The sequence below is a fragment of the Rhinolophus sinicus genome, chromosome 18 (genome assembly GCF_057876585.1).
Source record: "Rhinolophus sinicus isolate RSI-liver-muscle chromosome 18, RSI-T2T, whole genome shotgun sequence".
Lineage (NCBI taxonomy): Eukaryota > Metazoa > Chordata > Mammalia > Chiroptera > Rhinolophidae > Rhinolophus > Rhinolophus sinicus.
Genome location: NC_142518.1, coordinates 97,296,590 through 97,322,500, shown reverse-complemented (window position 1 = coordinate 97,322,500; position 25,911 = coordinate 97,296,590). Strand labels below are relative to the sequence as shown.

Below are 25,911 nucleotides of genomic sequence, written 5' to 3'. Positions count from 1 at the left end.
GGAATGTTTAAATATCCACCTCTTGATGCCCCTTAGAAAATGGAGCTTTGATTGTTGAGGGTTCAAGAACGTGTTAAAAAAAAAATCTGTAGCACTGTCAGGGGTCCAATTGCCATTATCTTGTGTTCTCACACTAAACCAGCTCTAAGATAGAAAAAAACAGGCATGGTCCATTATTTGACAGAAGCCTTCCAGATTTTTCAAATGAAAAAACAGCTCACATGCTTTTTGCCTGGTCCACATGGGAACACAGCTGTATAGGAAATTCAAATGAACAAAAGAAAAAAAAATTCATGCAATAAAGCCTCATGACTCCCAAAGCAACCGCGAATTGAATATTCTCAAGCAATTTTTGTAGGATTAGTATTTAAACACACCGTGAACCACTTCAGTTCCAACAAATCTGGAGAAATTAAACCTTGTTTCCAAGAAGTGCTCACAGTGTCCTCAATGCATTTTTCCATCACTGCAAAAGAAATAACATGCACAACTAAGCTGTGTGCCTTTAGTGGGTCCCAGTGCCCATCAGACAGCACCAAGTGGAAAATGAGCAGACCCGGTGTCCAGCCAGGACACCCAGGGCAGGACTCCCAAGCTGCAATTGCAGTGTGGGTGTATGGTAACGGAGAGGGGCTCTTTCACTCAGCAGACAGAATTGGCCAGAAACTCGGGTCTTATGGAGTTCAGACTCCAGCCATGACAGCCCCAGCTAAGCCAGTTCTCAGAGTTCAGTCTTTGCCATGGCAACCGCTTGGGACACCTCCAACTTGCTGAACCGGAGATTCCAAAGGAAAGCAGCCCAGAGTAGAAGCATGGTCTGCGAAGAGTTTTCCATATTTTATTTATATAGCACCTCATCAGCAAAACCTTACAGAATACTCAACCTGTTTCACGAGCCTTCTGAATCCTGGTCAAAATGCTTCAGTGTTCATCACTTCATCTGATCCTCTGAACAGGCCTGGCAGCTACTTGTGGCCGGAATCATAATCCAGTACCTACCACAGTGCTGGCACATGACAGTAGCTCAATAAATGTTTACTGAGTCAATGAACTGTCATCATTTTATAAAGGAAGAAACAGGCTCAGAAAGGTTTAAGTGGCTTCCTACAAGCATGCAGTGGCAGACAAGGCTGACTCTAGCTTATCACTCCTCCTCTGCTACCATGCTGGCCTTCGAAATCCAACTCAATAAAGGACAGGAGGACATTTTGCTCCTTTTTAACAAACATCTGTTGAGCCTCTACCCTAAATCAGACCTTTCCACCACTCTTCCTGTTCTCTGCCTGCCTGGCTTCTTCAAGCATTGGTTTTAATGTTACCTCCTGAGCAAGGCCTCCTGACTAGCCCTCCCACACCCACCCTACCCCCGCCTCCTACACCCATTACCCTCTATCACATTTCCTATTTTTAATTATCCCAATCCCTTATTTTATGTGTATTTGTTTATTTATGGTCAGCCTTCCCTGACTGGAATGGAAGCTCTATGAGGGCAGGTGGCTGGCCCAGAGTTTCTGGTAACAGACCACTGTAAGAAGAGGGGAAGGTGGCCACTAAAAAAGCAAGCCAATGTGGTCTCAGGCATATTTATAAAAATGTCTAGAACAATGGCCTTCTCGTGTGTGTCTGCAAGACAGGAAGAGAATGGGGTTGTTAGCCTGGGGTGGAAAGACTCCAGGAAGACATATCAACTCCTTTTTCCAAATGTCTGAAGGCTGCACCTCAGAGGAGGGGCATGGGCTTGCCTGAGAGGTAGTGGGAGAGGGCTGCAGGGGCAGAAGTTGAGGGGCAGGTTTGGGCTCCAGGTGCTCCTTGTTGATTGCTGGGTGCTACCTCCTTTCTTCCACGTGTGAGTGCCAAGAGTGGAGCCCGCATCTATTTATTCCTCTGTATATGGACATAGCACAGCACATGGTATGTCCGTCACTCAGTAACTATGTGATTGCATGCTGTGTGGAAGATCCATTGTAGGTGGAGAGCTGTGACTCTTCACTCTGCCCGGCGAGTTCCTCATCCTTAGTCATTCCATCGGGTTGCCCCTTTGCTTACTTTTGAGCGCTAAGCTGAAATATCACCTGATCAGGAAAATCCTCCCTCTTCCCCTACCCCCAGAGCGCAGTCCCCTCATGGCCTCTCGTAGTTTCCCATCATAGCCTTACGACTATTGTGTTCTAAGTTATTTGCTGATTATTTAAGACAGATATTCCCTTAACAGAAGGCAGTCTTTCTTGCATGAATGATTCCGAACAACCTGATAGCTGTTAGCATCTCCTGTAGAATATGCTGTGAGAGAAGGGGTTGTTGTCTGCTGCTATATCCCCTGTGTGTGGCACAAAGGAAGCACTCAAATATTCCTTGAATGAACTAACTTTACGGCAAAGTCAAGTGACTGGCCGATGGGACACAGGAAGCAAGTAGCAGAGTCTGGATTTGAACCCGGGTCTGTATAACGCCAAAGCCTGCATTTTTTTCTGCTACGCCAAATTATGTGGCCACAGAGCCATTGTTCTGACCACAAGCTCTGCCATTAGACATGGGCTCCGTGGTGAAAACATTGGAAAGCGGAGTGTGAAGGCGTGGTGCTAGCCAGGGTGCCCTGCCCACGGGCTCAGACACACAGGAGAAACTGAGAATTTGAGATACATCCCATCCGGGGAACTCGTGTCTGCAGGCAACAGTACAGCAAGTGGAGGGACAGAGTTGAGACCTCATGCCCTAACCTGGCCTGATGCCAAGCAGGTGGTGGGCAGGACAAGTCTGCAACACCCTTCACCAGCCTTGTAGGTTTCCTCCAGCTGGGTTAGCCTGGAGCCTGCCCCTGGAGCCAATACGGGAAGGGTGAACAGTCCAGTCTTCCGGTCAAGACTGGGTTTGAGCCCTGGCTGTTTCACTTACTAGCAGCGTGACAACTTCCCTGAACCTGTTTCCTAATCATTGAAATGAGAATAGAATGTACCCTCACGGCATGATTATGATTAAATTAAAATGGAGATTTAAAAATACCGCATATACACATTGTCTTATCTAAGGAGGGGCTCAAAAAAGAGGAACTACTGTTACCATTTCCAAGTTACTTCAAGCCTCATTCGTCATACTGCATCCTATCTGTGGGGGGGTACTTCCTATCAAGGACTTTCCGATTAAGTCTAAACATCACTGCTTTCACCTCCTTACACTCCTGCATTGAGTCAGGTTAACGAATGTACTTGCTCAAATCTAACGTAGCATTTGATCTGAGAATTAGGAAAGAGCGGTTTGGTCAAGAAAAGAAGCTGTGGTGTGCAGGCCCACCACCTATGCCCAGGACCACGAACGAGGAAGCTGGAGAGGATGGCAACGAAACAGTACGAGTGTGGTTGGTGCCATTACTAGACTGGATAAAATTACTGTCAGCAAACTCTAACCTACAAAACTTCTCATTTACAAAAAGAAAGACCTAGCTTTAACTTGGAAAAAGGACTATTTGTGTGATCATGCTTTCAGCCAAACTTTGAACTGCCTTTCTACCTAACTGGATACAGAATTTACTCTCTCCATAGAATGAAACTAACATTTTCATGACATTATCCATTACAGAGCTAACAGGCTACAAATCAATGCGACAGGATTCGACTGCTTTGAGTCACATTGCTGAAATGGTCCAATCGTGACCATAAGCAAATATATCCAGACTTACACATAAGCACCAAAAATTTGCCACCCCATAAGTTACGTTCTGTTAGGTTTCTGTTTGTTTCTTTTTTAAACATCAGTCTTCCTCCTTTCCCACTAGGTATATAGGTAGAAAAATAAATGAAGTCAGCAGATTTAGTTCTCACTAGAATAAACTGTGACTCAAGTACGGTGAGTGGTTATTCGCAAGGCTATAATTTTTTTTTAATGACAGATTTTCCTAAAAGAAACCACTATAACATCTGTCCAAGCACTCCAAGGGGAAACAAAAAAATACATAAAGATTAAAAGTCTATTATTTTAACAGCACATTGCCAAACACAGACAACTAGGATAAAATGTCAAGGAACCTCAAAAAATAACTTTAAAAGATGCAACGTTCAAGTCATTCAAACGTGTAGGGTCCACAAAGAACAGAAAAACAAGTCCGAGAGCAGTTCTACTTGTGCATGATGGCAACTCAGACTACTTCATGTAGGTTCATTCAGGTATCTAAACCCAGCAGATGGATGAGCAGTTTGGTTTTTACTTCTTTGCTTGCAGATGTGTGCACAGATTAGAGGAGAGGAGAATCTTCCAGGTGCTGATGGAAGCACGGCAGGCTTGGTTCCCCTTTGATAATGTATGAAGGCAGATTTAGTTGAGTCAAGCGTTATCAGTTTCCCTAAGAAACAGTCTTATGCATGCTGAAACAGACGAGTTACTGAATTTGTCATGCTAAGTATTTACAGTCATTTTCATAAAGTTAGCTCAGTAACCTGACAGAATAAAAAAGGTAGTTAATTTCTTGTATAACCTTTTACAACGTGAATAACTTCATGGGTAAATGACGGTGAAGTTCAAAGCCCCTCAAACATACATTAACAAGAAATTATTGACTGCATGAAGAGGCACACATCATATAAAATGCACACTTCACAGGTTCCTGCATAGCAGGAAAGTCGCTACCACTACATAACAAATGGCTCTGCCAACAGTTAGAGCTGCCACTCGAGGGTTCAACTGTAGAATTCCCTTAAAATCTCAAGGTGTGTTTGGAACTGCACAGATACCTTTGGGAGAATACGTACATTTTGGGGGGCAAGTTATTTTTCATTGGAAAATTTGAACATCATGTAAATAAACCAATTTTTGAACTGGGTACGATTTAAGGCAATGCTACTAAGACCCGAGCAGGGGGGAAATCCACAAAAGTTTCTGTTTTCCTCCTGAAACATTAACAGGTCAGAATCAACATCAGAAAGTATCCCCCTCCCAGGCGTTCAATGCCCCTTTAGGTATTTTCGGCATTACAAAATAGTATCCACTTTCATACTCTGAATATGAAATGGAAAACTGTTACGTACTCTTCCTGGAAAACTGTAAAAAACAAAAACACATGGCAGCTTAGGTATTTCGTATTAAAAAGTAACACAAAAATGAAGACAACTACACTGGTACGCAGACGCATCATGGCTCTCAGGATAAGCTCTCCGGAGCACAGAATTTCTCTTACGACAGACTTCAGTGTAGTGTGCAACGATCATGGATTCATAAATTAACTTTTAACATCAACTACAGACTAACAAATGACAATTAGACACAGTAAGTTCAAAATTTTTCCATTTTGCTCCTGTTGGCTGCTAAAGAGCAGCGATTTAAATTGATATAAAAACTTCTGACCACAAAGCTTACTATACAGATAAAATACAGAATCAAAAAGTAAGCAGCAATTGAGTTTCTTATTTAAACTTATCCGGTATAGAATATTTACATATTTGGGAAGAAACCTCCAAAACCGTCATTCTGTTTATTCCCCTCCTGCCCTCCCAGCCCTTCCAAATTGAAATCGGGTACCCTGAACTATATACACCTGTCCTTTGGCTAAGCTGGCTGGATGCGTCTCCTCCTATGGTCTTGGTCTGAAAGCAAAGAAACCAAGTCTTGGAAGTCATCTGCAGCCTTCTTTTCCCAACAGCAGTGTACTGTCATCAGTGGATCTGGTCTTTCAGAGCAGGGGGTGGGGAAAGGGTCCTGCACTCCACTCCCCAACCTGAACAGGGCAAGATCCGAATGCCATCAGCTTCTTGCGCCACAACAGGTCACCAGAGAAAACGGAAAGAAAAAGGTCATGACAAAGGCAGCAGCAATCAACACTGAGTTTCCCAACAAAGGAACCTCTCCCCGCTGGGCTCCCCCAGAAATAACACTCCCTCGTTCCTCTCCCCCGCCCTTCCCACAAAACAAAATTAATTTACATCACAAGAACATGGTACTCTGGTTAAGTGTCAGGTAAATACAACAAAGAGTGAATCTGTCACTTTTTATACTTTAACTGAGACATAAAGCTAATGAAACACACAACATCACTGTGAAAATAACTTTCTAAAACAGTGCAGCCAAGAAAACATAAAAAAAGAGTTTGTTCACAATCTGCCTTGTACAGGATATTTATATTCTTTCGATGCCATATAAATAGCATTTATATAGCTTAAACATTCAGAGACATGCACTGGGACTTTTTAGGTAGTACGAATTTCTTCACAATCACATGTGCAAATTTTACAAACCACTAAATGAGTATTAGTAAGTTTAGGCTGGACTGTGTCTCGTATTATCTAACAAATTTAATGGGGGTTCAGAATCATCCATAGGAAGAACCAGGCGTGTTCCCCGAATGACCAGTTCGTGGTCTCCAAATGCAACCTCCCGATCCAAGGCATCTTCAGAACTGTTTCCCACAAATCTCCTTGGGGCACCAGCTGTTGCTGATTCGGTGTTCACAGTGGAATCCCCATATGTCAAACTAATGTCGCCATCATTGAGAATAAGATCAGAGTCATCATCTTTCAATTGTTCCTGGTTCTAAAAGCAAATAAAATACGTTTTAAGAATTGTTGTGAAATTCAAGAAACATTTCCAATAGGAGACTTTTTAAAGACTCTCCATGTGAACCCCTCAGGGGAGGCCTTCTGTCCTCGGGATAGTCTAAAGTCCTTGCCTTGGCCTAAAAGATGCTGTTGACTTTGGCCTTCAGCTTCATCTCCCACCACAGTCTGCTTCCCCTACCCCAAGAGCCCCACTGTGTGCACGCTGGACTGAATTGCTGACAGCTGCTCACATCTCTCAAGCTTTCTCCTACCTCCTGTCCCTTTCGCCCTCCTCCACATGATGAGGTCTTGGCTTAAAAGTCACTTTCTCCCGGAAGTCATCCTTAATCTTCCAAGGCTCACTCAGGTGTCCCTCCTGTGTTCTCCCCTGGCATCCTGTACTTACCCATCTCCCTAGAGTGGCCCTCGCCCATGTACCATAACTGCACGGGCACTGGTCTGTTCTGTGTGTCCTGCCCTGGTACTAGGCTAAGTCCCTTCTATGCTCTAGTACAACAACCTAACAGTTTGAAGCATGCAGAAAGTATTCACTAAATGTAGGTTCAATTGATTATTGGATGGATTTATATAAATGAAGCTTTTACTTCTGTATTAACAATGCCTAGGAATACAATATCCTCCAAATACTGGGGGTGCCAAAAAAATGTATACACATGACTTGCATTCATCTTTTGTTACTGGTATACATTGAGTCTTACAATTTTAATATAGTTTCTTTCCTTTCTTAAAATGTGTACACATTTGTTTGGCACCCTCTGTATACTGAACCCTCAACTGCATACTTGTCTCCCAGCTTGATAAGCTTTGGTTCTAATGGAAACTTTATGGCCAAAAGAGTATAATTAAAGTTCTACAAAAGGGAAATAAGTCAAGAATATACAGTGCCATTTTGGTTAAAAAAAAAAAAGTATGTGTGCACAGAAAAGTGTGGAAGGCTATTCAACTAAAATGATTATAGTTAGCTGTGCGTGACAGGATTGCTACTGATTTTTATTTTCTTCTTTATGTTTCTGTACTATCTGAAATTTCATTATAATAAACACATACTATTTTTTAAAATCAGAAAGTCATTTTTTAATGTAAAGAGTGATAATGAGTCTAAACACTCATACTGACCGAGCAAAAACAGTCTGTGACTACACTCCTTGAGGGAAGCAGAGCTGATAGAAACATCTTACATCCAGCTCTCCAATCCTATGTGTGTTTGAACATTTTACATTTATCCAAGAGAGTCAAACAGACTGCGAAGACCATTAGATAAAAATAACAAAAACACAATTTGTTGTTGCTAGAAATTTGCTTCAATACTCAAACACATGTGAATTGCAAACTAAACCCATAACCATAATCCCTTCCTGCCCAACTAGTTAGAACACTAAGTGTAACTAGTGTCTGTCACTTGATTCATCAATACTCACAACAAAGCTCTGTGGCACCTTCACACGTCAGCAGGGGCTCTTTACCACCTTCTCATGTCTTTATTAAGTTTGAGGTTTGGGGCAACAGCAATCAAATTTTTAAATGCATATGCCTTTTCATCCAGCAATTTAACCTTTAAAATCTATTCTATACACCTTTATATACTTGAGTAAATTTATATGCACAAGGATATTCACCATAAACACTGTTTGCAAAAACAAAAAAGAAAAGGAAACAGCTTAAAGGTCTATCCATAGGAGACTGATGAAATCACTTTCGGTGTAGCCACACAGCGGGCCACTATGGAGCCACAAATAGAGAGAAGGTAATGCGTCTCGTGTACTCATAGAAAGGTATCCATTATCCATGATGTATCATTAAGCAAAAAAAAGCAAGCATCAGGACAATACACTGATTGTGATCTCATTTGTGTAAAACAATAATAAACAGCTGTATATACACATATAAGTCTGTGACCATAAAATATATCAGGAAGTAGCCACAATAAACCCTTAATAAAGACTGCGTCTGGGGGATGCAGGTGGGAGAAGGAGGGCAACTTTTATCTCTCACTGTACATTCCATATTGTTTGAATATTTGACCACAGCATATTACTTTTATAACTAAAAAGAGTCATTAACAACAAAAGTAACATTAAAAATTAAGTTTTATGGATGTCGTGAGTTACACTGTGTCCCTGCAAAAGACGTTGAAATCCTAACCCCCAGTACCTACGAATGTTAACATCAGGTCGTTAGCATGGGCCCTGATCCAATATGACTGACTGCTGGGTGTCCTTATAAAAAAGGGGAAATGTGTATGTACACACACCCACACACAGAGAACGCCATGTGAAGATGAAGACAGAGATCTGTGTGGTGCATCTATCAGCCACGGAATGCCAAAGCTTGCGAGCAAACCAGTAGGAGCCAGGAGAGGAGCATGAAACAGGTTGTCCCTCACAGACCTCAGAAGGAACCAACCCTGCCCACACCTTGACCTCAGACTTCTAGCCTCCAGAACTGTGAGACAATCAATTTCTGTTGTTAAACCATTCAGTTGTGCTACTTTATTACAGTAGCACTAGGATACTAATACAATGATGTTGTTTTGCTTTATTCCACAGGACACACAGTCCTTGTGGAACTCTTCTGGCTTTTTGTGATGGCCAAGTGGGTCTCTGGAATCCAAGGGCAAGCCTCACTGACTTACCAACAGAGCCGGCTGACCCCTCTGCACAGAGCCACGTGGGCTAACAGAGCAGAGGGAACGGAGAATGTGCTTGGGGGGAAGAGGGTGGGCGATGAGGGAGGGGGAGACAATATGGGGTGTTCCCCTTACCCCACCAGTACAATCTGTCGGAAATGCGCATGAGTCAGTGTAACACAAAGCTGTAGCGGACTCCTCCCTGACCCAGGGCGCCATCCCCAGTAAGTCCACTCTTCACCACACCTTCTGTGTGGGGTCTGCACTAACACAGCATAGAGAAGGTCGTAGGGAACTGAGGCGTGCAGGCCTACACTGCTTCACCACAGCCTCACCTCTCTACTCAAGGTGTTGCCTCAGAGTAGTCAAACTGGTGGGTTTTGTTATCATGGGCACTGTCTTTGATGCCAGATTACTTTTGAAGGTTGAGTTAGAAGCAAAAGTTTTTTAAAAAGAACTTGAAAAAATGTTCATATTTTAAAATAAAAGCTGGTTAGCATTTGTCATTCCTTTCTTTGTTGCAATACTTGCTGAATCACCAATCATATCTTGGTAGCTAAGAAAAAAATGTGGCATGTAGATTACATCTAGATATGCTCTCACCTCCCAGCAATGTGGAACAAAGGTAGATAAACCTTTCCTAATATCCAAAGATGGAAAGTATGAAATAAAAGACCATCTGATTAATAAATTGTTTTATTAATCCTCTCAATATGACTGTGACAATCCTAATTTATAGATTAAAACATGCACATATAGTACTGAGCTCAGGCACATACTGCAAATCAATGAAAACCAGCATGGAAACAGAAAAAAAAATCGCCAACAGCAAGATGAGGTACTATTCTAGATCTATTTTCAAATGATGTTTCAAAGGCTATGATTTATAGATTTCAGTGTATTTTCTGGCTGAGCAAAACATGGATTTTATACCTTAAAAGGCAAGCAAAACAAAAGAAAACAAAACTAGTAACCCAGACACAGAGCACATAAATTCAACCTAATCAAGAACTCAGGTTTTGGATAAAACCCACTTACTTCATAAGCCTGGGGGCTGGTTAGGCATCTCGCAATGGGTCCACAGCAGGCAGGCAGTGTTGTTGTAAGAGGAGGCCCACTGTGTGTGAGCAGAGGCTTCAGATAGCTGTGCTGGTTAAGGAAGAGCTCCGTTCCTTTCTTCATAAAAATTTAAAAGAACAACTCATTTGACACAGCGCATCACAGTGTATCAACCATTTCAGAGGACAGCAAAGGGCTTTCACATATGTTGTCTCATTTCATTACCACATTATGTCCGTGAGCTAGCACAGGGAGATTTATTATCTCTATTTCACAAGTATGGAAACTGAGGCTCAGAGAGGTCCATGATCTGCCTAAAGTCACACAATTAAGTAAATGAAGGACCAATACTCAACCCCAGATTGGTTTGATTCCAAATCCTGTGCCCTTTCCACCACGTCATGTTTCCTTTCTGGCTTCACTGAAACCAAAAAGACAAAACCTCTCCCAATTTAGCACTGAAAGAGATACGAAGAAAGTAAAGAATGATTAACAGTCAGAAAAGAGATGAAATATTCCAGTGGTATACAACACACTAATAAATGGTTTGAATCATTTATTGTGGATTTAGCTGGCCCTTTGCATGAGTTGAAACTTCAGTATTAAAGGAAATTAATTCTATTTTTAAAAATTATACAATATTTTAATTCTATATGAAACATAATATACACTTGGATAAGCTGGTTTAATTTCCCCAGTAGATAGTTTATAAATATTTGTTAAACTGATATAAAATACATACTATTTTCACTTTAAAAAGATTGTTTTATTTAATGTTATTTACATTAAATTGAATAGTAATATTTTAATTCATTTGCAGTTGAATATACAACTGTCAATAACTTATGTTGCTGATTATTCAGATTTAATATTTAGTGATTTAAAATTTTTAATAAGGCTTCCAGCCAAGATGACACAGCAGGTAAACGCTGTATTTACTTTCTCTCACAACCACATCAAAGTTACAACTACAGAACAACCATCATTGAGAAACACCTAAAATCTTCCTGAACCGAAGCCCTACAAGTTCAGTATTAAAGGAAATTCAATTCTAAAAACATTGTAAAAAATTATGCATCACTAGTTCCTCTATCATAGACCCTCATTTCAGTATTTGTTTATTCTCCAAAAAGTAAAAATAAAAATAGACATGATAATATATACAATACTCAGAAGAAAAAAAGGAGTGAATCACAAGAAAAAGTAAAGAAAGGGAGAAAGACACATATATATTCCCACTTTCTAAAATTACAACCTAAGGTTTTCAATTAAAAATGAGGAAGTCAGAGAAAATAATGAATTCCCGTATTTATAAATTCTAAGTAAAGATTAAACTACATAAATGCACTTCTGTTACTTTATAAAACATCTGGCCATAAAAAAAACACTGATAAAGTCCACTGGTGCACTGTGTATAGAAACTACCAGATCTTAGTCTAATGGTACTTAATAGGGTAGTAGTGAGGCTATCAAGCCTTGGTGTTTAACTCTATATAAACAAATTCCTTAAAAACCAAAACTTACCAAAGATTGACAGAAGAAGAAAAAAGAAAATCTGAATGGTCCTATATCTATTAAAGAAATTAAAAACCTTCTTATACAAAACACTTCAGGCCCAAGAGGCTTCACTGGTAAAAATTTCTCCAGCACTTAAGGAAGAAATAACACCAATCCTCCAGAAAATGGAAAAAAGAGAAAAATTCTTCCCCACTCATTTTATAACACCAGCATAATCTTGTTATAGAAACTTGACAAGACATTACAAGGAAAAATATCACAAGCCAGTATCACTCGTGAAAATACACAAAAATTGGACACAAAATATTAGCAAATTAAATCCAGTGTCATATAAAAAGAATAACACATCGTGACCAAGTGGGACTTGTTCTAGCAATGCAAGATTGGTTTAACATTCAAATAATCAATGAAAATCAGCACAATAACGTATTACAGGAGAATAAAATAAATACATGATCTCAATTGATACAGAAAAAGTATCTGATAATTATTAAATATCTGCTCATGAGAAAAAAAAAACTCTCAGCAGACTAGAAATAGAAGGGAATATTCTTAATTTGAAAAGGACATTTCAACAATCTACAGCTAATATCACACTTTATAATGAAATACCGAAAAATGTCCCCCTGAGGTCAGGAATAAGACAAAAATGTCCACCATCATCATTTATATTCTACACTGTAGTGCAGAGGTCCAGCTAGGATAGTAAGACATGAAAAGGAAATACAAGGTATTTGGGAAAGAAAGCATTATTATTCACTTGTTTGTATGTACAGAAACCAAAAAGAATCCACAAATTATTAAAAATAATAAGTGAACTTAACAAGATTGCTGGATACAAGGTCAATATCTAAAAATCCAACTGTGTATCTAAAATACCACAAACATGTAGGAAATAAAATAAAAAACCATTTGCAATAGCATAAAAATATCAAATACTTCGGGATAAATCTAATGAAAGATGTGCAAAGCTTGTTACTGAAAACTACAAAACATTAATGAGAGAAATTAAAGAAGGTTTAAATAAATGGAGGGAAATATTGCGCTCAAGGATTGGAAGACTCCATGTTGTTAAAATGTCAGTTCTCTCCAAATTCATTTATAGATTTAATACAAACCCAATAAAAGGTTTGCCAGTGGATTTATTTTTGTGTGTGTGAGTATATGGAAAATTACAAGCTGTTTCTAAAATTTAGATGAAAATGCAATGAGCCAAAAACAGCCAAAGCAATACTTAAGAATAACAAACCTAGAGGATAAAGTACAATAATTAAGAGAGTTTGGTATTGATGTAAAAATAGATAAATAGGAGTCCAGCAACAGATCCCCACTTGTATGGCCTTAGTGATTTACAACAAAAGCTCCTCTGCAATTCAGTGGGTTAAGGACGGTATTTTAAATAAATGGTACTGGGTCAGTTGAATACCCATATAGAAAAAAGCAGATCTTGACCCATACTACACACCATACACAAACTCAAATTTGATAGCTTAGAACAATCACATTTTTAGAAGAAAACAAGAAAATACATTCATGACCTTGGGATATAAAAGATTTCTTAAGACATAAAAAGTACTACCCATAAAAGAAAAAGTCTGATAAAATGAACCTCATTAAAATGAAGAATTTCTGTTCCTCAAAAGACAGGATTAAGAACACAAAAAAAATGCGCTATAGATGGGGAGAAGATATTTATGATACATATAACCAACAAAGAACCCATTCAGGAATATAGAAAGAACTTCAAATCAGACAAGACAACTCAATAATGGGCAAAAGAACTGAACAGACACACTTCGCAAGTGAGGATATTCAAATGGCCAAGGAACTTAGGAAAGGATGCTCAACCTCACTGGTTATCACAGAAATGCAAATTAAACCACAGGAGGTATCACCACACACCCATCAAAATGGCTAAAAATTAAAAGGCTGACAGATACGAAGTTTTCCTGGAGATGTGGGACAACTGGAACTCCCTTGGCTTGCTGGTGCAGGTGTAAATCAGTTACAACAACTCTGGAAAACTGGTTGGCAATATTTATGAAAGCTAAATACACACTTGCCCTAAATTCCACTCCTAGGTATCTAACTCAAGAAACGGGTGCCTATGTTTATCAAAAGATACATACTCGCACATGAATGTTTAGCTTTATTTGCAATAGACAAAAGCTGGAAACAAACCAAGTGTTTATCAACAGTAGATGGTTAAAAAAAAAACCCAACCCTGTTGTATATTCATACTATGGAATACTAACTAGCAATGAAAAAGAATGAATTACTGGCACAGGCAACAACACGGATAAATTTTACAATGTTGAGAAAAAGAAGCAAGGCATAAAATAATACATAATATATTATTGCATTTATATGAAGAACAAAAAGAGGTAAAACTAATCCATGTTGCTAGAAATGAGAATCGCGGTTTTCCTTTGCGGGTGGATGGGGAAGGCATTACTGACTACAAGGGAACACAGGGTGCTTTCTGGAGTGCTGAAAATGTTGTGTATACTTTATATGCATGGCAGGCACACAGGTGCATACGTAGGTCAAGATTCATTAAGCTGTACACTTAAGATTTGTGTACATTACTGTATTTAAGTTGTATCTCAATTAAAACAAACAATCTGGCTACACGAAGGAACTGTAATCTAGAATGAGGAATGCTTCATTCCACTAGAGCACTAGGTTTTAAAATTACCAGGTCGTAGTATTTAATAGGGTAGTACTGAGTCCAACAAGTCTTGGTGGTTAGTTCTATGAGAATACACAGAAAAAATGAACTATTATTCTACCCTTTCTCTACATTAGGATCATTTCATTGTTTTGTATATTATGCAGAAAATATACAGAACAGTTTATGCAGGAAACACTAAACAATTTTTGTTAAATCAGAGGCATGAAAAGTCCCAAGAGAGATGGGAGTGGCTTATACCCAAAATGCTGAAAATGGAGCCAAAAGTAATGACATAATCATTAAGCAATTTTAAAGAGCCAGGATCTCTTTCCCTAATGGGAGCCTTAATACCACAGATAGGCTTACATTTTTATTTCCATACAGTAATTTAATTTTGAGTACTGTAAAAAGTGAACATAAAATTCTATCCAACAGACTTCAGTAAGTAGTAGATTCTAGTAAGTTTCAAGTGCATTTTTCTTAAATATACAATGCTTTGATCAGAAAGGCGAAAGCAGGGGAAAATGTTGTGGTTGTCCCAAATTTGCTTCAATGGAACATAAACCAGGTTTTGATTCACTTACTGATAAGTCTGAGCCAGAACTCCATGGTACATTTTACTAGTTCCATTTTCAAATAAACTAATTTTAATCGTGTAAAAATGTTGTTGTTTTTTTTAAAAAGGCATAATTTAAACAGGTTATAGAATATAACATGACCCAAAGTATAGCTATGAAGAAGACTGTTACAAAGAACAATAAAGACACTGGCAAACAGTGAAACACGGGCGTTCTGAGTGGAGAGGAGAATCTGCCGGTTTTTGGAAAGGTCAGAGAAAAAAGGCCTATCGCTGACTGTTGTGGCATCTAACATTACGTGCTTTTTCCTAAGGCAGTCTTTCCTCTCTTATTCTAACAAGTACACTGACGAGAACTGACAAATAGTTTTTTTAGGATTCACTAAATTAGCTACAGGACAACAAATATTCAAGTTTGCTCAGTAAATAAACCTATATAGCAAGGAAAGTCTATCATAAGGGCTCCTGAATCCCCTTCACACAGGCAGCTTCTGCAATAACCAATCCCTACTGGTTTCTTGGGTTTTTCAGAGGAATTCATTTGTGTGGGTTTCCTTTAACGACCTTCTCCACTACACTGAAGGGGAAAGGGAAGACCAAAGGCAAGTTTTATAGTCTGCTTCAGGAAGGGAATGGCCAAAAGAGTCGCTCTATTGAACTATAATTGTCCATGTCCATACTAACATGTTTTTCTCAGTTAAGGATACTTATGATCAAAGTTGTACCATATCCGGAAGAGCCAGGCACTCTCCGCTTTGGTAGTTCTTCTTTCATTTTCAGGAATACCCTGCAAACAAATAATGAAGAAATCAATACATACACAAAGATAAAAACACATTTATTTAGAGTCATTTCTTTATAGAATCAGAAATATAACGCTTTATGTATGAGATACTCTCCAACATACAGAACACTAGAAGTTTAATAGCTTGTATATTGTGGTTTTGGAATAAGAAATTCAAATGTTTTTCTGAACACTTCCATCACGTAGGCTGCTTGCTGATTTGTGAGATTACCGTCATTTTAAAAAATCAATGTGAGATAATTCACCCTTTAAATGTGAAAGGTCTACACCCACAGTGTGAATTGCACCTTAAGTAGAAAACATCACACTGACAACCCTATCTTGGGGAGTTACCATGGGTCCCAAAAGTAATGGACGTTTTCAAAGTTGCTACTATGTTCTTAGAACTCTAGCAAAATGAAAGCAGACACATTCCATGGTAAGCCTGACTGGCTAGGAAGTTTGAAAACTAACATAGCAAGCAGGCCTCTTCAAAAACAGCTTCTAAAAACATCAGCTGGGTCCTTATCTGTAATATGGTACTGTCAGTAGCGGGGCAGTTAGGCAATCTGGTTCATCTGAGCTCTGACATGAACTAGTTAGGCAAGTCCCTTTCCCTCTGTGGGCCTGAATTTCTTCATGTGTACAATGTAAGGGTTAGAGGATTTCGAAGGCCCTTTCTAGCATGAATGTTCTATGGTTCCATGATTTTTGAAAAGCACAGAGTTTAGATTCTGGGTTGTGGGTCCTTCCTATCCCTCACGATCCTCGAAATAAATGACAGTTCCTTTCAACATGTATACATAATATAAAAATGTCTGAGAACACTTCATGGCCTTACAAGAGCCGAAAATTACCTGCATTTCCTTTCACATCAGCAGGCCCAGGTTTATGTTTCTGGCTTCTTGAAGATCAATTAATCTATAAATCTCACGATCCCCTCACCACATAAACACCTGCACACCCAACCTCCACACACTCCATTTTTACTATACTGTTTCTCTGTGCTGCCCAGTGGATACTCAAAATACTGAGTTAACAATATAACAAACCAAGACACTCACAGGGTTTTCAAGGCAAGGGAAAAATGTTATTTTTTTCTGTATGTCACAGGTGGTACTCAGCAACCTGGCTCTCTCCCTGTCACTCTATTTTCATTTCTCCTCTGTGGTGATAGCGGTGGCATATGTAGCAGGTGGAAACTTATGAGATAGTGATCCAGCATTTGTCTGGTGGGCTGCATGATAACTTTGCTTTTGTTTGGATACTGAGTGGGCCCTGACGCGCTATTACCGCCTGGGGAGCTACCCCCAGCAGCTCAGCATCATGGGAATTTAGCCAGCCTGGTTTGTTCAGGTATTTCAAGCCCATGGAATTACACTTTAAGGTCTGACCACAAAAGAGGCAAATAATACATCACATACACAACACATCACTCAACAGCTAACAAAATTTGTATTTAGGAAATGAGCCTGGTGAAGGTTTTCTTGCACCACACCCTGAACACAAATAGACCAGGGCTTCTTTCAGAGATGAAACAGAATTGTATTTCCAAAGAGATGCTTTCCATCTTCAAAAACCTGATTTCTGTGATTTCCCATCTAAAATCTAGGGCAGAGCCATGTATTCAGTGGTGCTCAGAAATCATTAAAAAGTGGATAGAAAATACCAGAAAAGAATGGTTAGTCTAGAGAAGGCACCGAGTCACACTGCGCTCGGTCTCCCAGGTCCAGGGGCAGAGGAAGAAAGTGACACACAGAAGCAGGCAGGGACTTGTGGGCCAGGCTGAGCACAGGGCAAGACAGTGCTGTCTCCTGAACAGGCACAGAAGACTGGCTGAGGAGTCCAAAGCTTCCAGGCAGTTTTCAAGGGCAGCTGCTGGTCATCCAACTTGAAAGCTACACAGGAACAGCAGCTGGAGCGGGGCTTACATCAGAGACAAGCCTTCATGCGCAAACCAAAGTGGAAAAAGGCTCCCTGTGCCAGAGAAGTCACTTGAAAACCCAGGAGTGCTTATGGGACTGCTCTCCTCTGTAGCCAAAGACCATGCTGGTCCACAGATACGAGAGCTGTCATCCCCGATAATGATACGCTGTCTAAAAGTTGGTTTTGTCTCTATCGTGCCATGAGAAAAGCCAGGAATGATGCTAGTTAAAAGCTGATGAAAATAGGACAGGGATCTAAATAATAGTGGCATGTTTTCTTTCCAAACAACTGCACATTCGACAGAAATGCCAGGGACAACACAAATGCATATTTACCAAATGTTCTTGGTCTGAATCAACGCCAACCCTACAGGAGAAACACAAAAGGCAAATGAGATTTTGAAGCCAAAAAAAATAAAGTCTATTTACATATGTATATTGTCAGGCAACGACTTTTTTCATTGCAGAAGCTATGGAATGGTTAATGTTTTCTTGCTTCTCTGGTTGTTGACATAAAATTTTGGCTCCTGCCACTTTCCTTAGCAACAGCTTGGATCCTCAGACAAGCAGGGTCTACTAATGACTCTCTTCTTGCAACCCCACTTCCCAGTTTCAGAAGAATACCACTTGCTTCTCTGAGTATAAGTCCACTGTAAGAGGGTTGGGGAAGGCAGCATTGCCCCAGCTATTGAATAAGAACTCCGGGTCGTTCCAAAAACAAGCCTGGCACAATGCAGTTCCAAGAGGGAGTTGTATGTTTTCAGATCCCTCAGCTCTCATGGTAACATTCTGTTGTGATGACTGAAGAGAGGGTCCAATTACAGTTTTGTTTTGTTTTCCCCCCACAGGCTAATGGATAGACATTAGCCTTGGTTCTTCACAATTCTTTTTCATCTGCTTAGAATCCCTGCTTTCCATATCCCAGGGAACAGCTTCATTACAAAGAAGTTCTCTTTGACTCCCCTCTATCTCCTCAACACGAGCACTCACCAACTCTGCTCGTTCTTTCTCTAAGCTCTCTCCGATCCTGTCTCCTTTCCACTCCAACTGCTCAGACTCAGGCCTCGTACTGACTCACGGGGTCTGTAGCAACTGGATATAAGGTTTGTCAGCTGCCAAGCTCTCCCCTAGATTTAGCTGTCTAAAGCACAGAGCTCACTGGATTATTCCCTTGACAAAAGACTCTGAGAGTGGCTTCCCACCAGGAGGGTCAAGTCTAAAGTCCTTTGTGTGGCATTCAAGACTCTCTACAAACCAGCACCTGGCCACTCCAGCCTCCCTTTCCCCTCATTCTATTTTACACACCCTCTGTTAACCATACCCGACTGACTACTCCTCTCCCAAATCTGTCCTCTCCCGACCCTCCATGCCTTCGCTCATGCTGCTTGGTCCCTGTATCTAAAATGCACTGTCCCTCATTTTTTTCTACTCCTTTTCGAGTTCCAAATGAACCATCCTATGACCCCTTCAAGCAGAATCATTTTTTTTTCTTTGTGCTTTCATCGCACTTTCTAGATTGCTCTTTATAATATTAAGCACAGTATAGTTATTTACCTGTCAGTCTCCCCAAATAGACTGTGAGCTCCTTGAGGGTAAAGGCCATGTCTCAATTCATGTCTGTATCCCCAGAGTCTAGCACAGTACCTGACACACAATAGGTGCTCAAATGTTTATCGATTAAGGTGACTACTACAGACAACACAGAAGAAACAGCAGTGTGAGAAGCTGTAGCAGTAGCATCCCAGAATACGAATAACACCGAAGGGAAGAAAATGATACAAAACCTCATCTGGAAGGCAAGTGAATCATGGTCAAGCACTTGAAAACAGATGGCCATGACCAGATTCGTAATTCCAAGAAAGGCTTATTTCTTCTTTGTTAAAATGGCCAGAAGCTGTTCAGTATCTTCTTAGCCACATTACACTCTAACCACATTTGTGCATCTAAAGTGACACCTAGTGGTCCTGGAGAGAGCACATCTGTAATGCTCGGAATAATGTAATAAACACTTAGAGAGCACTTATTATCTGCCAGGCACTGCGCTAGGCACAGGGCACAGACATGAATTAGACACAGCCTCTGCCCTCAAGGGGCTCTCAGACTAGTGGGGAGGCAGACACAACTGGAGCATAATCCATCCCCACGGGCTTTGCAATCAGGAAGAGCTGGGTTACAATCTGACCACAGCTCCTGTCTAGCTGTGTCAAGTTATGCAGCCCAATGAACCGCGATTTTATCACCTGGGAGATGGGGATAATATCCACCGCACAGTGTTGCTGCAAGGATTAAATGAGAAAATGCATCTAAAGATTTTAAGAGCGTCTGATACATTGTTAATACAAGTGGTCACTTTTAACAATATTGTTACAAATCTGATACCCTGTGTTAAACAAATGGAAGAGGGCAGAAAGGGGTATGCACTTGAGCTGTGTCATTTCTTAGGAGTGAAAGAGAATTCAGGCAGAACAGTAGGAGCAAAGGCTCGGAGACAGAGAAGTGCAAAGTATGTGTGGTAAATGACAGGGAGCCAAATGTGACTGTCACAAACTATGCAAGGATACAGGGATAACTAGCTGGCTGGTTGGCTCTAACTCACTGAGGATCCTTTGTCCACACAACAGCTGGAGTGCTGCTTTTACCCTGCAAAATAGATCATATCACTCCCTTGCTTTATAATCCTACAAGATTTCCAGTTGGATTTTCAAATCCAAACTCCTTACCATGTCCTACAAAATCTGAAAGCAGAGGTCCACAAACTACGGCCCACAGGACACATCTGGTGCACCTCCGTTTGTGTAAATAAAGTCTTGTTGGAACACAGCCACACCACCTGATTTACGTACTGTCTGTGGGGCTTTCTCGCTAGAGTTGAGTAGTTGAGACAGAGACCATATGGCCTGCAAGGCCTAAAATATTTGCTCTCTGGCCTTTTACAGGGCGCGCTTGCTAACCCCTGCCCTGGTAGGATTTTGCCCACCCCGTTTCCTACCTACCCTTCATCACTGTATTCTAGCTATGTGGGCTTTTTTCCTGTTCGTTAAACAGGCCAAGTCTATTCTTGCCTCCGGGCCTTTGCATTTGCTTTCCCCTCTGCCCGGACTGCTCTTCTTCCTGCTCACTGTTTAACTGGCAATACCTTGTCCATCAGGTAGGACTGAACTTAAATGGAACCTGAGAGAGACCGTTCCTGACCTCTCCTGACCTCTGCCTATAAAACACACTTGGGCCCCACTTACTGTCACAGTACCTTCTTTGTCATCACAGCATTTATCATCATCTAAGATTGTCGTTTTTATTTATTTACTAGTTTATTGTCTTCTCCCAGTAAAGTATAGACTTTTCGAGACCAGGGACCTTTTCTATCTTACTACTACCACTATACTTCTCTAGAGCAGGGTCTCAACCTTCGCATTACTGACATTTTGGCCCAGATCATTCTCTGTTGTGGGGGGCTGCTCTGGGCACTGCAGTGTTTAGCAGCACCCCTGGCCTCTACCAACTAGATGCCAGTAGCAGCCTCCTTTGATTGTGACAATCAAAAATGCTCCAGACATTGCCAAATGTCCCATGGGGGAAGGGCAAAATCACTCCCAGTTGAGAACCACTAAGTTAGAGCTTAAAACAGTGCCTGGCACATGGTTGGTGCTCAATTGGTATTTACCAAAAGGATGACGAAAAGGCACATTTGCAATGCTGTGCTAGAGCTTTACAGACATTAGCTCACTGAATCCTTACAACAACCCTAGAAGGTGGGTACTACCAAACACACATTACAAATGAGGAAACTGAGGCTTAAAAAGAGTAAAGAGCTTGCTTAAGATCACAGAATTAGTAAAGGAAGGAGTAAGAACTCAAAGTCAAGTCTAAGTCTGCATTAATCTTAAATTTTAAGGACTTATCAGCATCCTCAAAATTGTACTAGAAAAATTTCGGGGGAGGGAAGAGAAACTTATATTCCAGTCTTTCGTGGCAAAAGGGCCAAAATAACCCCAAAGAATAGCAACAAGAATTAACCTAAGACTGTAAGGTAATGTACATAACTAAGTACCAAACTACACTTACAGGACAGGCAAGATGGGGCCAGAAAGCTTGCAAAGCTGGTGAGGGGGATTCAACTTTATGTGAGTAGAGGGGTTTTGTGGGGTTCTTAGCGGGGAGTAAGAGTGGGTATTTTGTTTCGTTTGTGTGGAGGGCAGTTAGGGCAGAGAACTGATTCTACTTAAACAATGAGACTCCGTTTAAGAGTATTATTTTCCCTAAATCATCTTACATTTAATTTTGTTTTTCTTAGTAGAATAAGGAAGAGTCTTCATTTACAAGCTCTTGAGAAAAGGAAGGAGTTTAATACTTCCAAAATTTACTACCCTCGTTTCTTGATGAGGCTCCTCTGTCCACCATTTAATTGTCTATATGACCTTGAGCAACTTAGCAATTTTTTAGTATATGTGCTGCCGAAGCGAGCACAACTTAGTAACTTTTTAAGCCTCTATTTCCTCATTTGGAAAATGGAGCTATTGTGATTAAATAAACGTGTAAAATGCACTTAGCACAATGCCCAGCACATAGTAGGTGCTCAACAAATGTCAGGTCCTCCCTGAAATAATAATCAGGGTTATACGAACATTGTTTTATGTATTTTCGGTTATATACAGTAACAGCACAGAAACAGTGATAAAGGGATTTGAATAGTAAAAAGAGAAAAAGAGAATAATAACAAATTCAAAGTGTGATTTAGGGTTGGTTGGGCGTTAGAATGTTAAAAGAAAGGTATTACAGGACGAAAAAATCGAGAACAGATTCTATAAAATGTGAAATAGTTGTTTTCTCTAATGAACTCTACACATTTTGAAAGCTCAGTAGCTCTTAAGGTCTATGAAATTTCAGCCAAACACAGAACTAAAATCTACAAAGGCCTTAGCAACATAGGCTGCTGTATCCATGGAAACACTGCAGAACTCTTGAGATACAAGGAAGCTTTCCAATTGAACACATTAACTAGTGTGTATTTAAGATGGAGACCTTCCATTCTCTACGTTGGATTGGCAGGTTAGAAACTGTGCTGATCACAAAGATGAGAAAGAATGATAATATCTAGCATTGATTAGGGATGGGATAAACAGGACTGTCTCGTGGGCTTCAAATAAAAGAAAAAATTTTGATCCAATCTGGTGATATGGATCAAAAGCCTTAAATACATACATATTCTTTGACCAAGAAATTCCACTTCTAGGAATGCATTGTAAGGAAATAATCAAACAAATGCACATGGGGAATGCATTTACAAATGTTCACATTGTTAATGGTAACAGTAATAGCAAAATCCTCGAATGCTCATAGTGATAGCAAAATCCTAGAAACAATACAAAAGTCCAACGGTAGGGATTTGGTTAAATAAATTATGATACATCCAGCCATTAAAATAATGATTAACATAAATGTCCATGCTATATCATATTTAAAAATCAATTCACAACAGTACCTGTAGTGTTGCCCCTTTTTGTTAAAAAATATATATAATATACCGCAAGAGGTCTGGAAAGGCATCCCTCAAAGTGTTAACATTTTTTATTTTCCTTTTGCATATTTTCCATTTTTTCTATACTACATATTATATACTTTTTAAAAGGAAAAAAGTGAAAGATAATAGATTTGTCAAAGCTTAAAACTTTTTCATGATTAAAGAAAAATAACCTGAATTATAATTTAATGTTAAAATGAGGTCCCCGCTCACAACTTACCTTATATGCAAGCACGACAGCATGGCAGTGGTGCCACCCCCAAATACCCACACAGTAAAAAACACAATCAGAAGTGTCGTGCTGAACATCATTTGTCGGGCGTAAGTGGCAGTATCCCGAATGGCCAAGGCAAATGCCATTGCGCCACGAAGACCTAAAAGGGAACGGAAGAGGTATTTCTTTAGTAACTCATACCAATGCGAGCTTTGTAAACTCAGAGAAATACAGCACATTCTGAGAACTTAGAAGCATGTGAACAAATACGTAATATACCAAAAAATGAGTACCAAAAAATGTACACATTTTAAGAAAGGAAAACACTATTAAAATTGTAATACTATATATAGGTAACAAAAGATGAATACAAGTCACGTTTGACTTCTGCAATGACAAGAGATGCTCAAAGTGGTTCCCATCAGCGTCCAGACACTTCTGATTATGGCAAACTACTGCCGGAGTAACGCTGACCAAAGTGTCCACTTGTATACATTTTTTTTGGAACCCCTGGTATATCATCATATGTAAGTATATACAAATACACAGAGACTTAGTAGATAATACTGACATGCATTCTTTTAACAATATTTTGAAATTTATTTTTAAATTTACATACAGTAAAATTCACTCTTTCTGGTGTACAGTTCCACGAGTTTTGACAAACACACAGAAGTGTGTGACCACGACCACAACCAAGACACAGAACCGTTTCATTACCCGCCCCCCCCCAAATTCCTTTGTGCAACTTTTTAGTCCAACCTCTTCATCAAACTGCCAAAATCCTGGCAGTCACTGATCTGTTCTCCCTCACTATGCTTTAAAGTGAGGGACATTTATAGGACATTCTTCCTGAGAATGTCCTAGAAGAGGAATCACACAGTATGTGACCTTTTGAGACTAGCTTCTTTCACTCAGCACAACGCCCCTGAGGTTCATCCACGTTATTGTGTAGATCAGTTTGTTCTTTTTAGTGCTAAGTAGTATTCCATGGCATGACATGCCACACTTTGCTGATTCATTCACCCATTGCCAACACAGACAATTGGGCTGCTTCCAGATTTTCACAATTGTGAATAGAACTGCCATAAACATTCACATACAGGTTTTTGTGTGAAAATACATTAATCTTTATCTTCTCCACTTATGTGTGACATATTTCTGAACTGGGAATTTGGAACCAGCACATGAAAAAGTTCCCATAGAAAGGAATGGGTCACTCTAAAAAAGTTTTCTACTGGCAGTTGCAATTTCAATGTTTAAGGGAGTCTTATGTTACCAGCATATCATTTCCATTTAAAAGCAAGCTGGCATATGTATTGTGAGTGGTTTCTTGGAGTGAGCAAAGAAGGAAAGGGATAACTTACCAGCAAACATCATCATGTGTTGAAAATTTGATCCAATCTTACTTCTTCTACCCAAGTTAAGTAAGAGGGACAAGGGGTAAATATTGGCAGCTCTTCCCAAAAAAATAGCAATCTAAAATTATTAATAGGTTAAGGATAATTTCTTTTCACTATTAATATTATTTAGAGTCTACATTCAAGATTGTGAAAGACTACCTTAGGAAGCTCCGTTTCTAACACACAATCTTTTGATCCCACTGTCTGACACAGAGCAGTCCAATGGAACTTTCCGTACTATCCAACATGTTGTGTACCTGAAATGTGGCTAGTGTGACCAAGGAACTGAAAGTTTAATTTTATTTCATTCAAATTAATTTAAATTTAAATAATCACAAGTGGTTAGCTGCTACCAATTTGGACAGTGCAGATCTAACATACAGAAAACTCTGAGATGAAAGGAAATATGTTTAAAAGCAGAGCTTCTTTGTTGTAATCTTAAGATTATTAATATAATAAGCTAATTCATTTTAATTGTCCATGTTGGTAGGAGGAAACTTGCCTTTGCTTCCTCAGAACACAGAAAAGAACAGCTCATGTATACCTGAAACTAATACAATATTGTATGTCAACTGTAATTAAAAAATAAAACATTATTTTTAAAAAAGTAAGAAAAGGCAGCTCAAACACCTCTTATCACTGAAATTTCTGCTAGTCCCAATGTGTTCCTCTGAGTCTGTAACTTCCACCCTGCTTCAAAGGGAAGACTTAATGGGAATTCAGAATAGTTTTAACTAGAAACCAATGCTAGTGTCTTTTCCTCCACTTTGCTGTCTATAGACACTCCTATTTTACAATTACTATGTTTATTTCAGGGGTTACAATATAGCCTCCACCCCATTTTATGAAAGGAATATAAAGGAAAGTCTAAGATTAAAAACAAAACAAAGTGGAAACAGAGCTGTACCTCTGGAAATGGGTAGCATCTGTAAGAGTAAAGCAAAAGGAACTGCACATAAGCATTGTATGCTCTTTGATGAACTTCTATCTTGATTAAACCTTGGTTAATTTGGGTCTTTGTCACATTAAACTAAACACATATCCTAGCTAATATAGTCACCAAGAGAACAAGTC

The 25,911-nt window shown here is 39.7% G+C and overlaps 1 protein-coding gene across 2 annotated transcripts in view; it reads right to left on the bottom strand.

Moving 5' to 3' along the window:
* Positions 1-3,943: 3,943 nt before the first annotated feature.
* Positions 3,944-25,911, bottom strand: part of SLC9A6 (solute carrier family 9 member A6) — a 50,392-nt gene continuing 28,424 nt past the window's right edge. The window contains exons 11-17 of one of the 2 annotated variants that reach the window (XM_019714667.3): positions 24,802-24,913; positions 23,441-23,594; positions 19,257-19,346; positions 18,039-18,069; positions 15,701-15,780; positions 10,204-10,309; positions 3,944-6,513 (exon numbers count right to left, since the gene is read on the bottom strand). In XM_019714667.3, coding sequence (XP_019570226.2) covers positions 6,241-6,513; positions 10,204-10,309; positions 15,701-15,780; positions 18,039-18,069; positions 19,257-19,346; positions 23,441-23,594; positions 24,802-24,913 — 846 coding nt within the window. In that variant the 3' untranslated portion in view covers positions 3,944-6,240. The remainder of the gene's footprint in view (positions 6,514-10,203; positions 10,310-15,700; positions 15,781-18,038; positions 18,070-19,256; positions 19,347-23,440; positions 23,595-24,801; positions 24,914-25,911) is intronic. The other variant, XM_019714669.3, reaches the window with a different exon arrangement.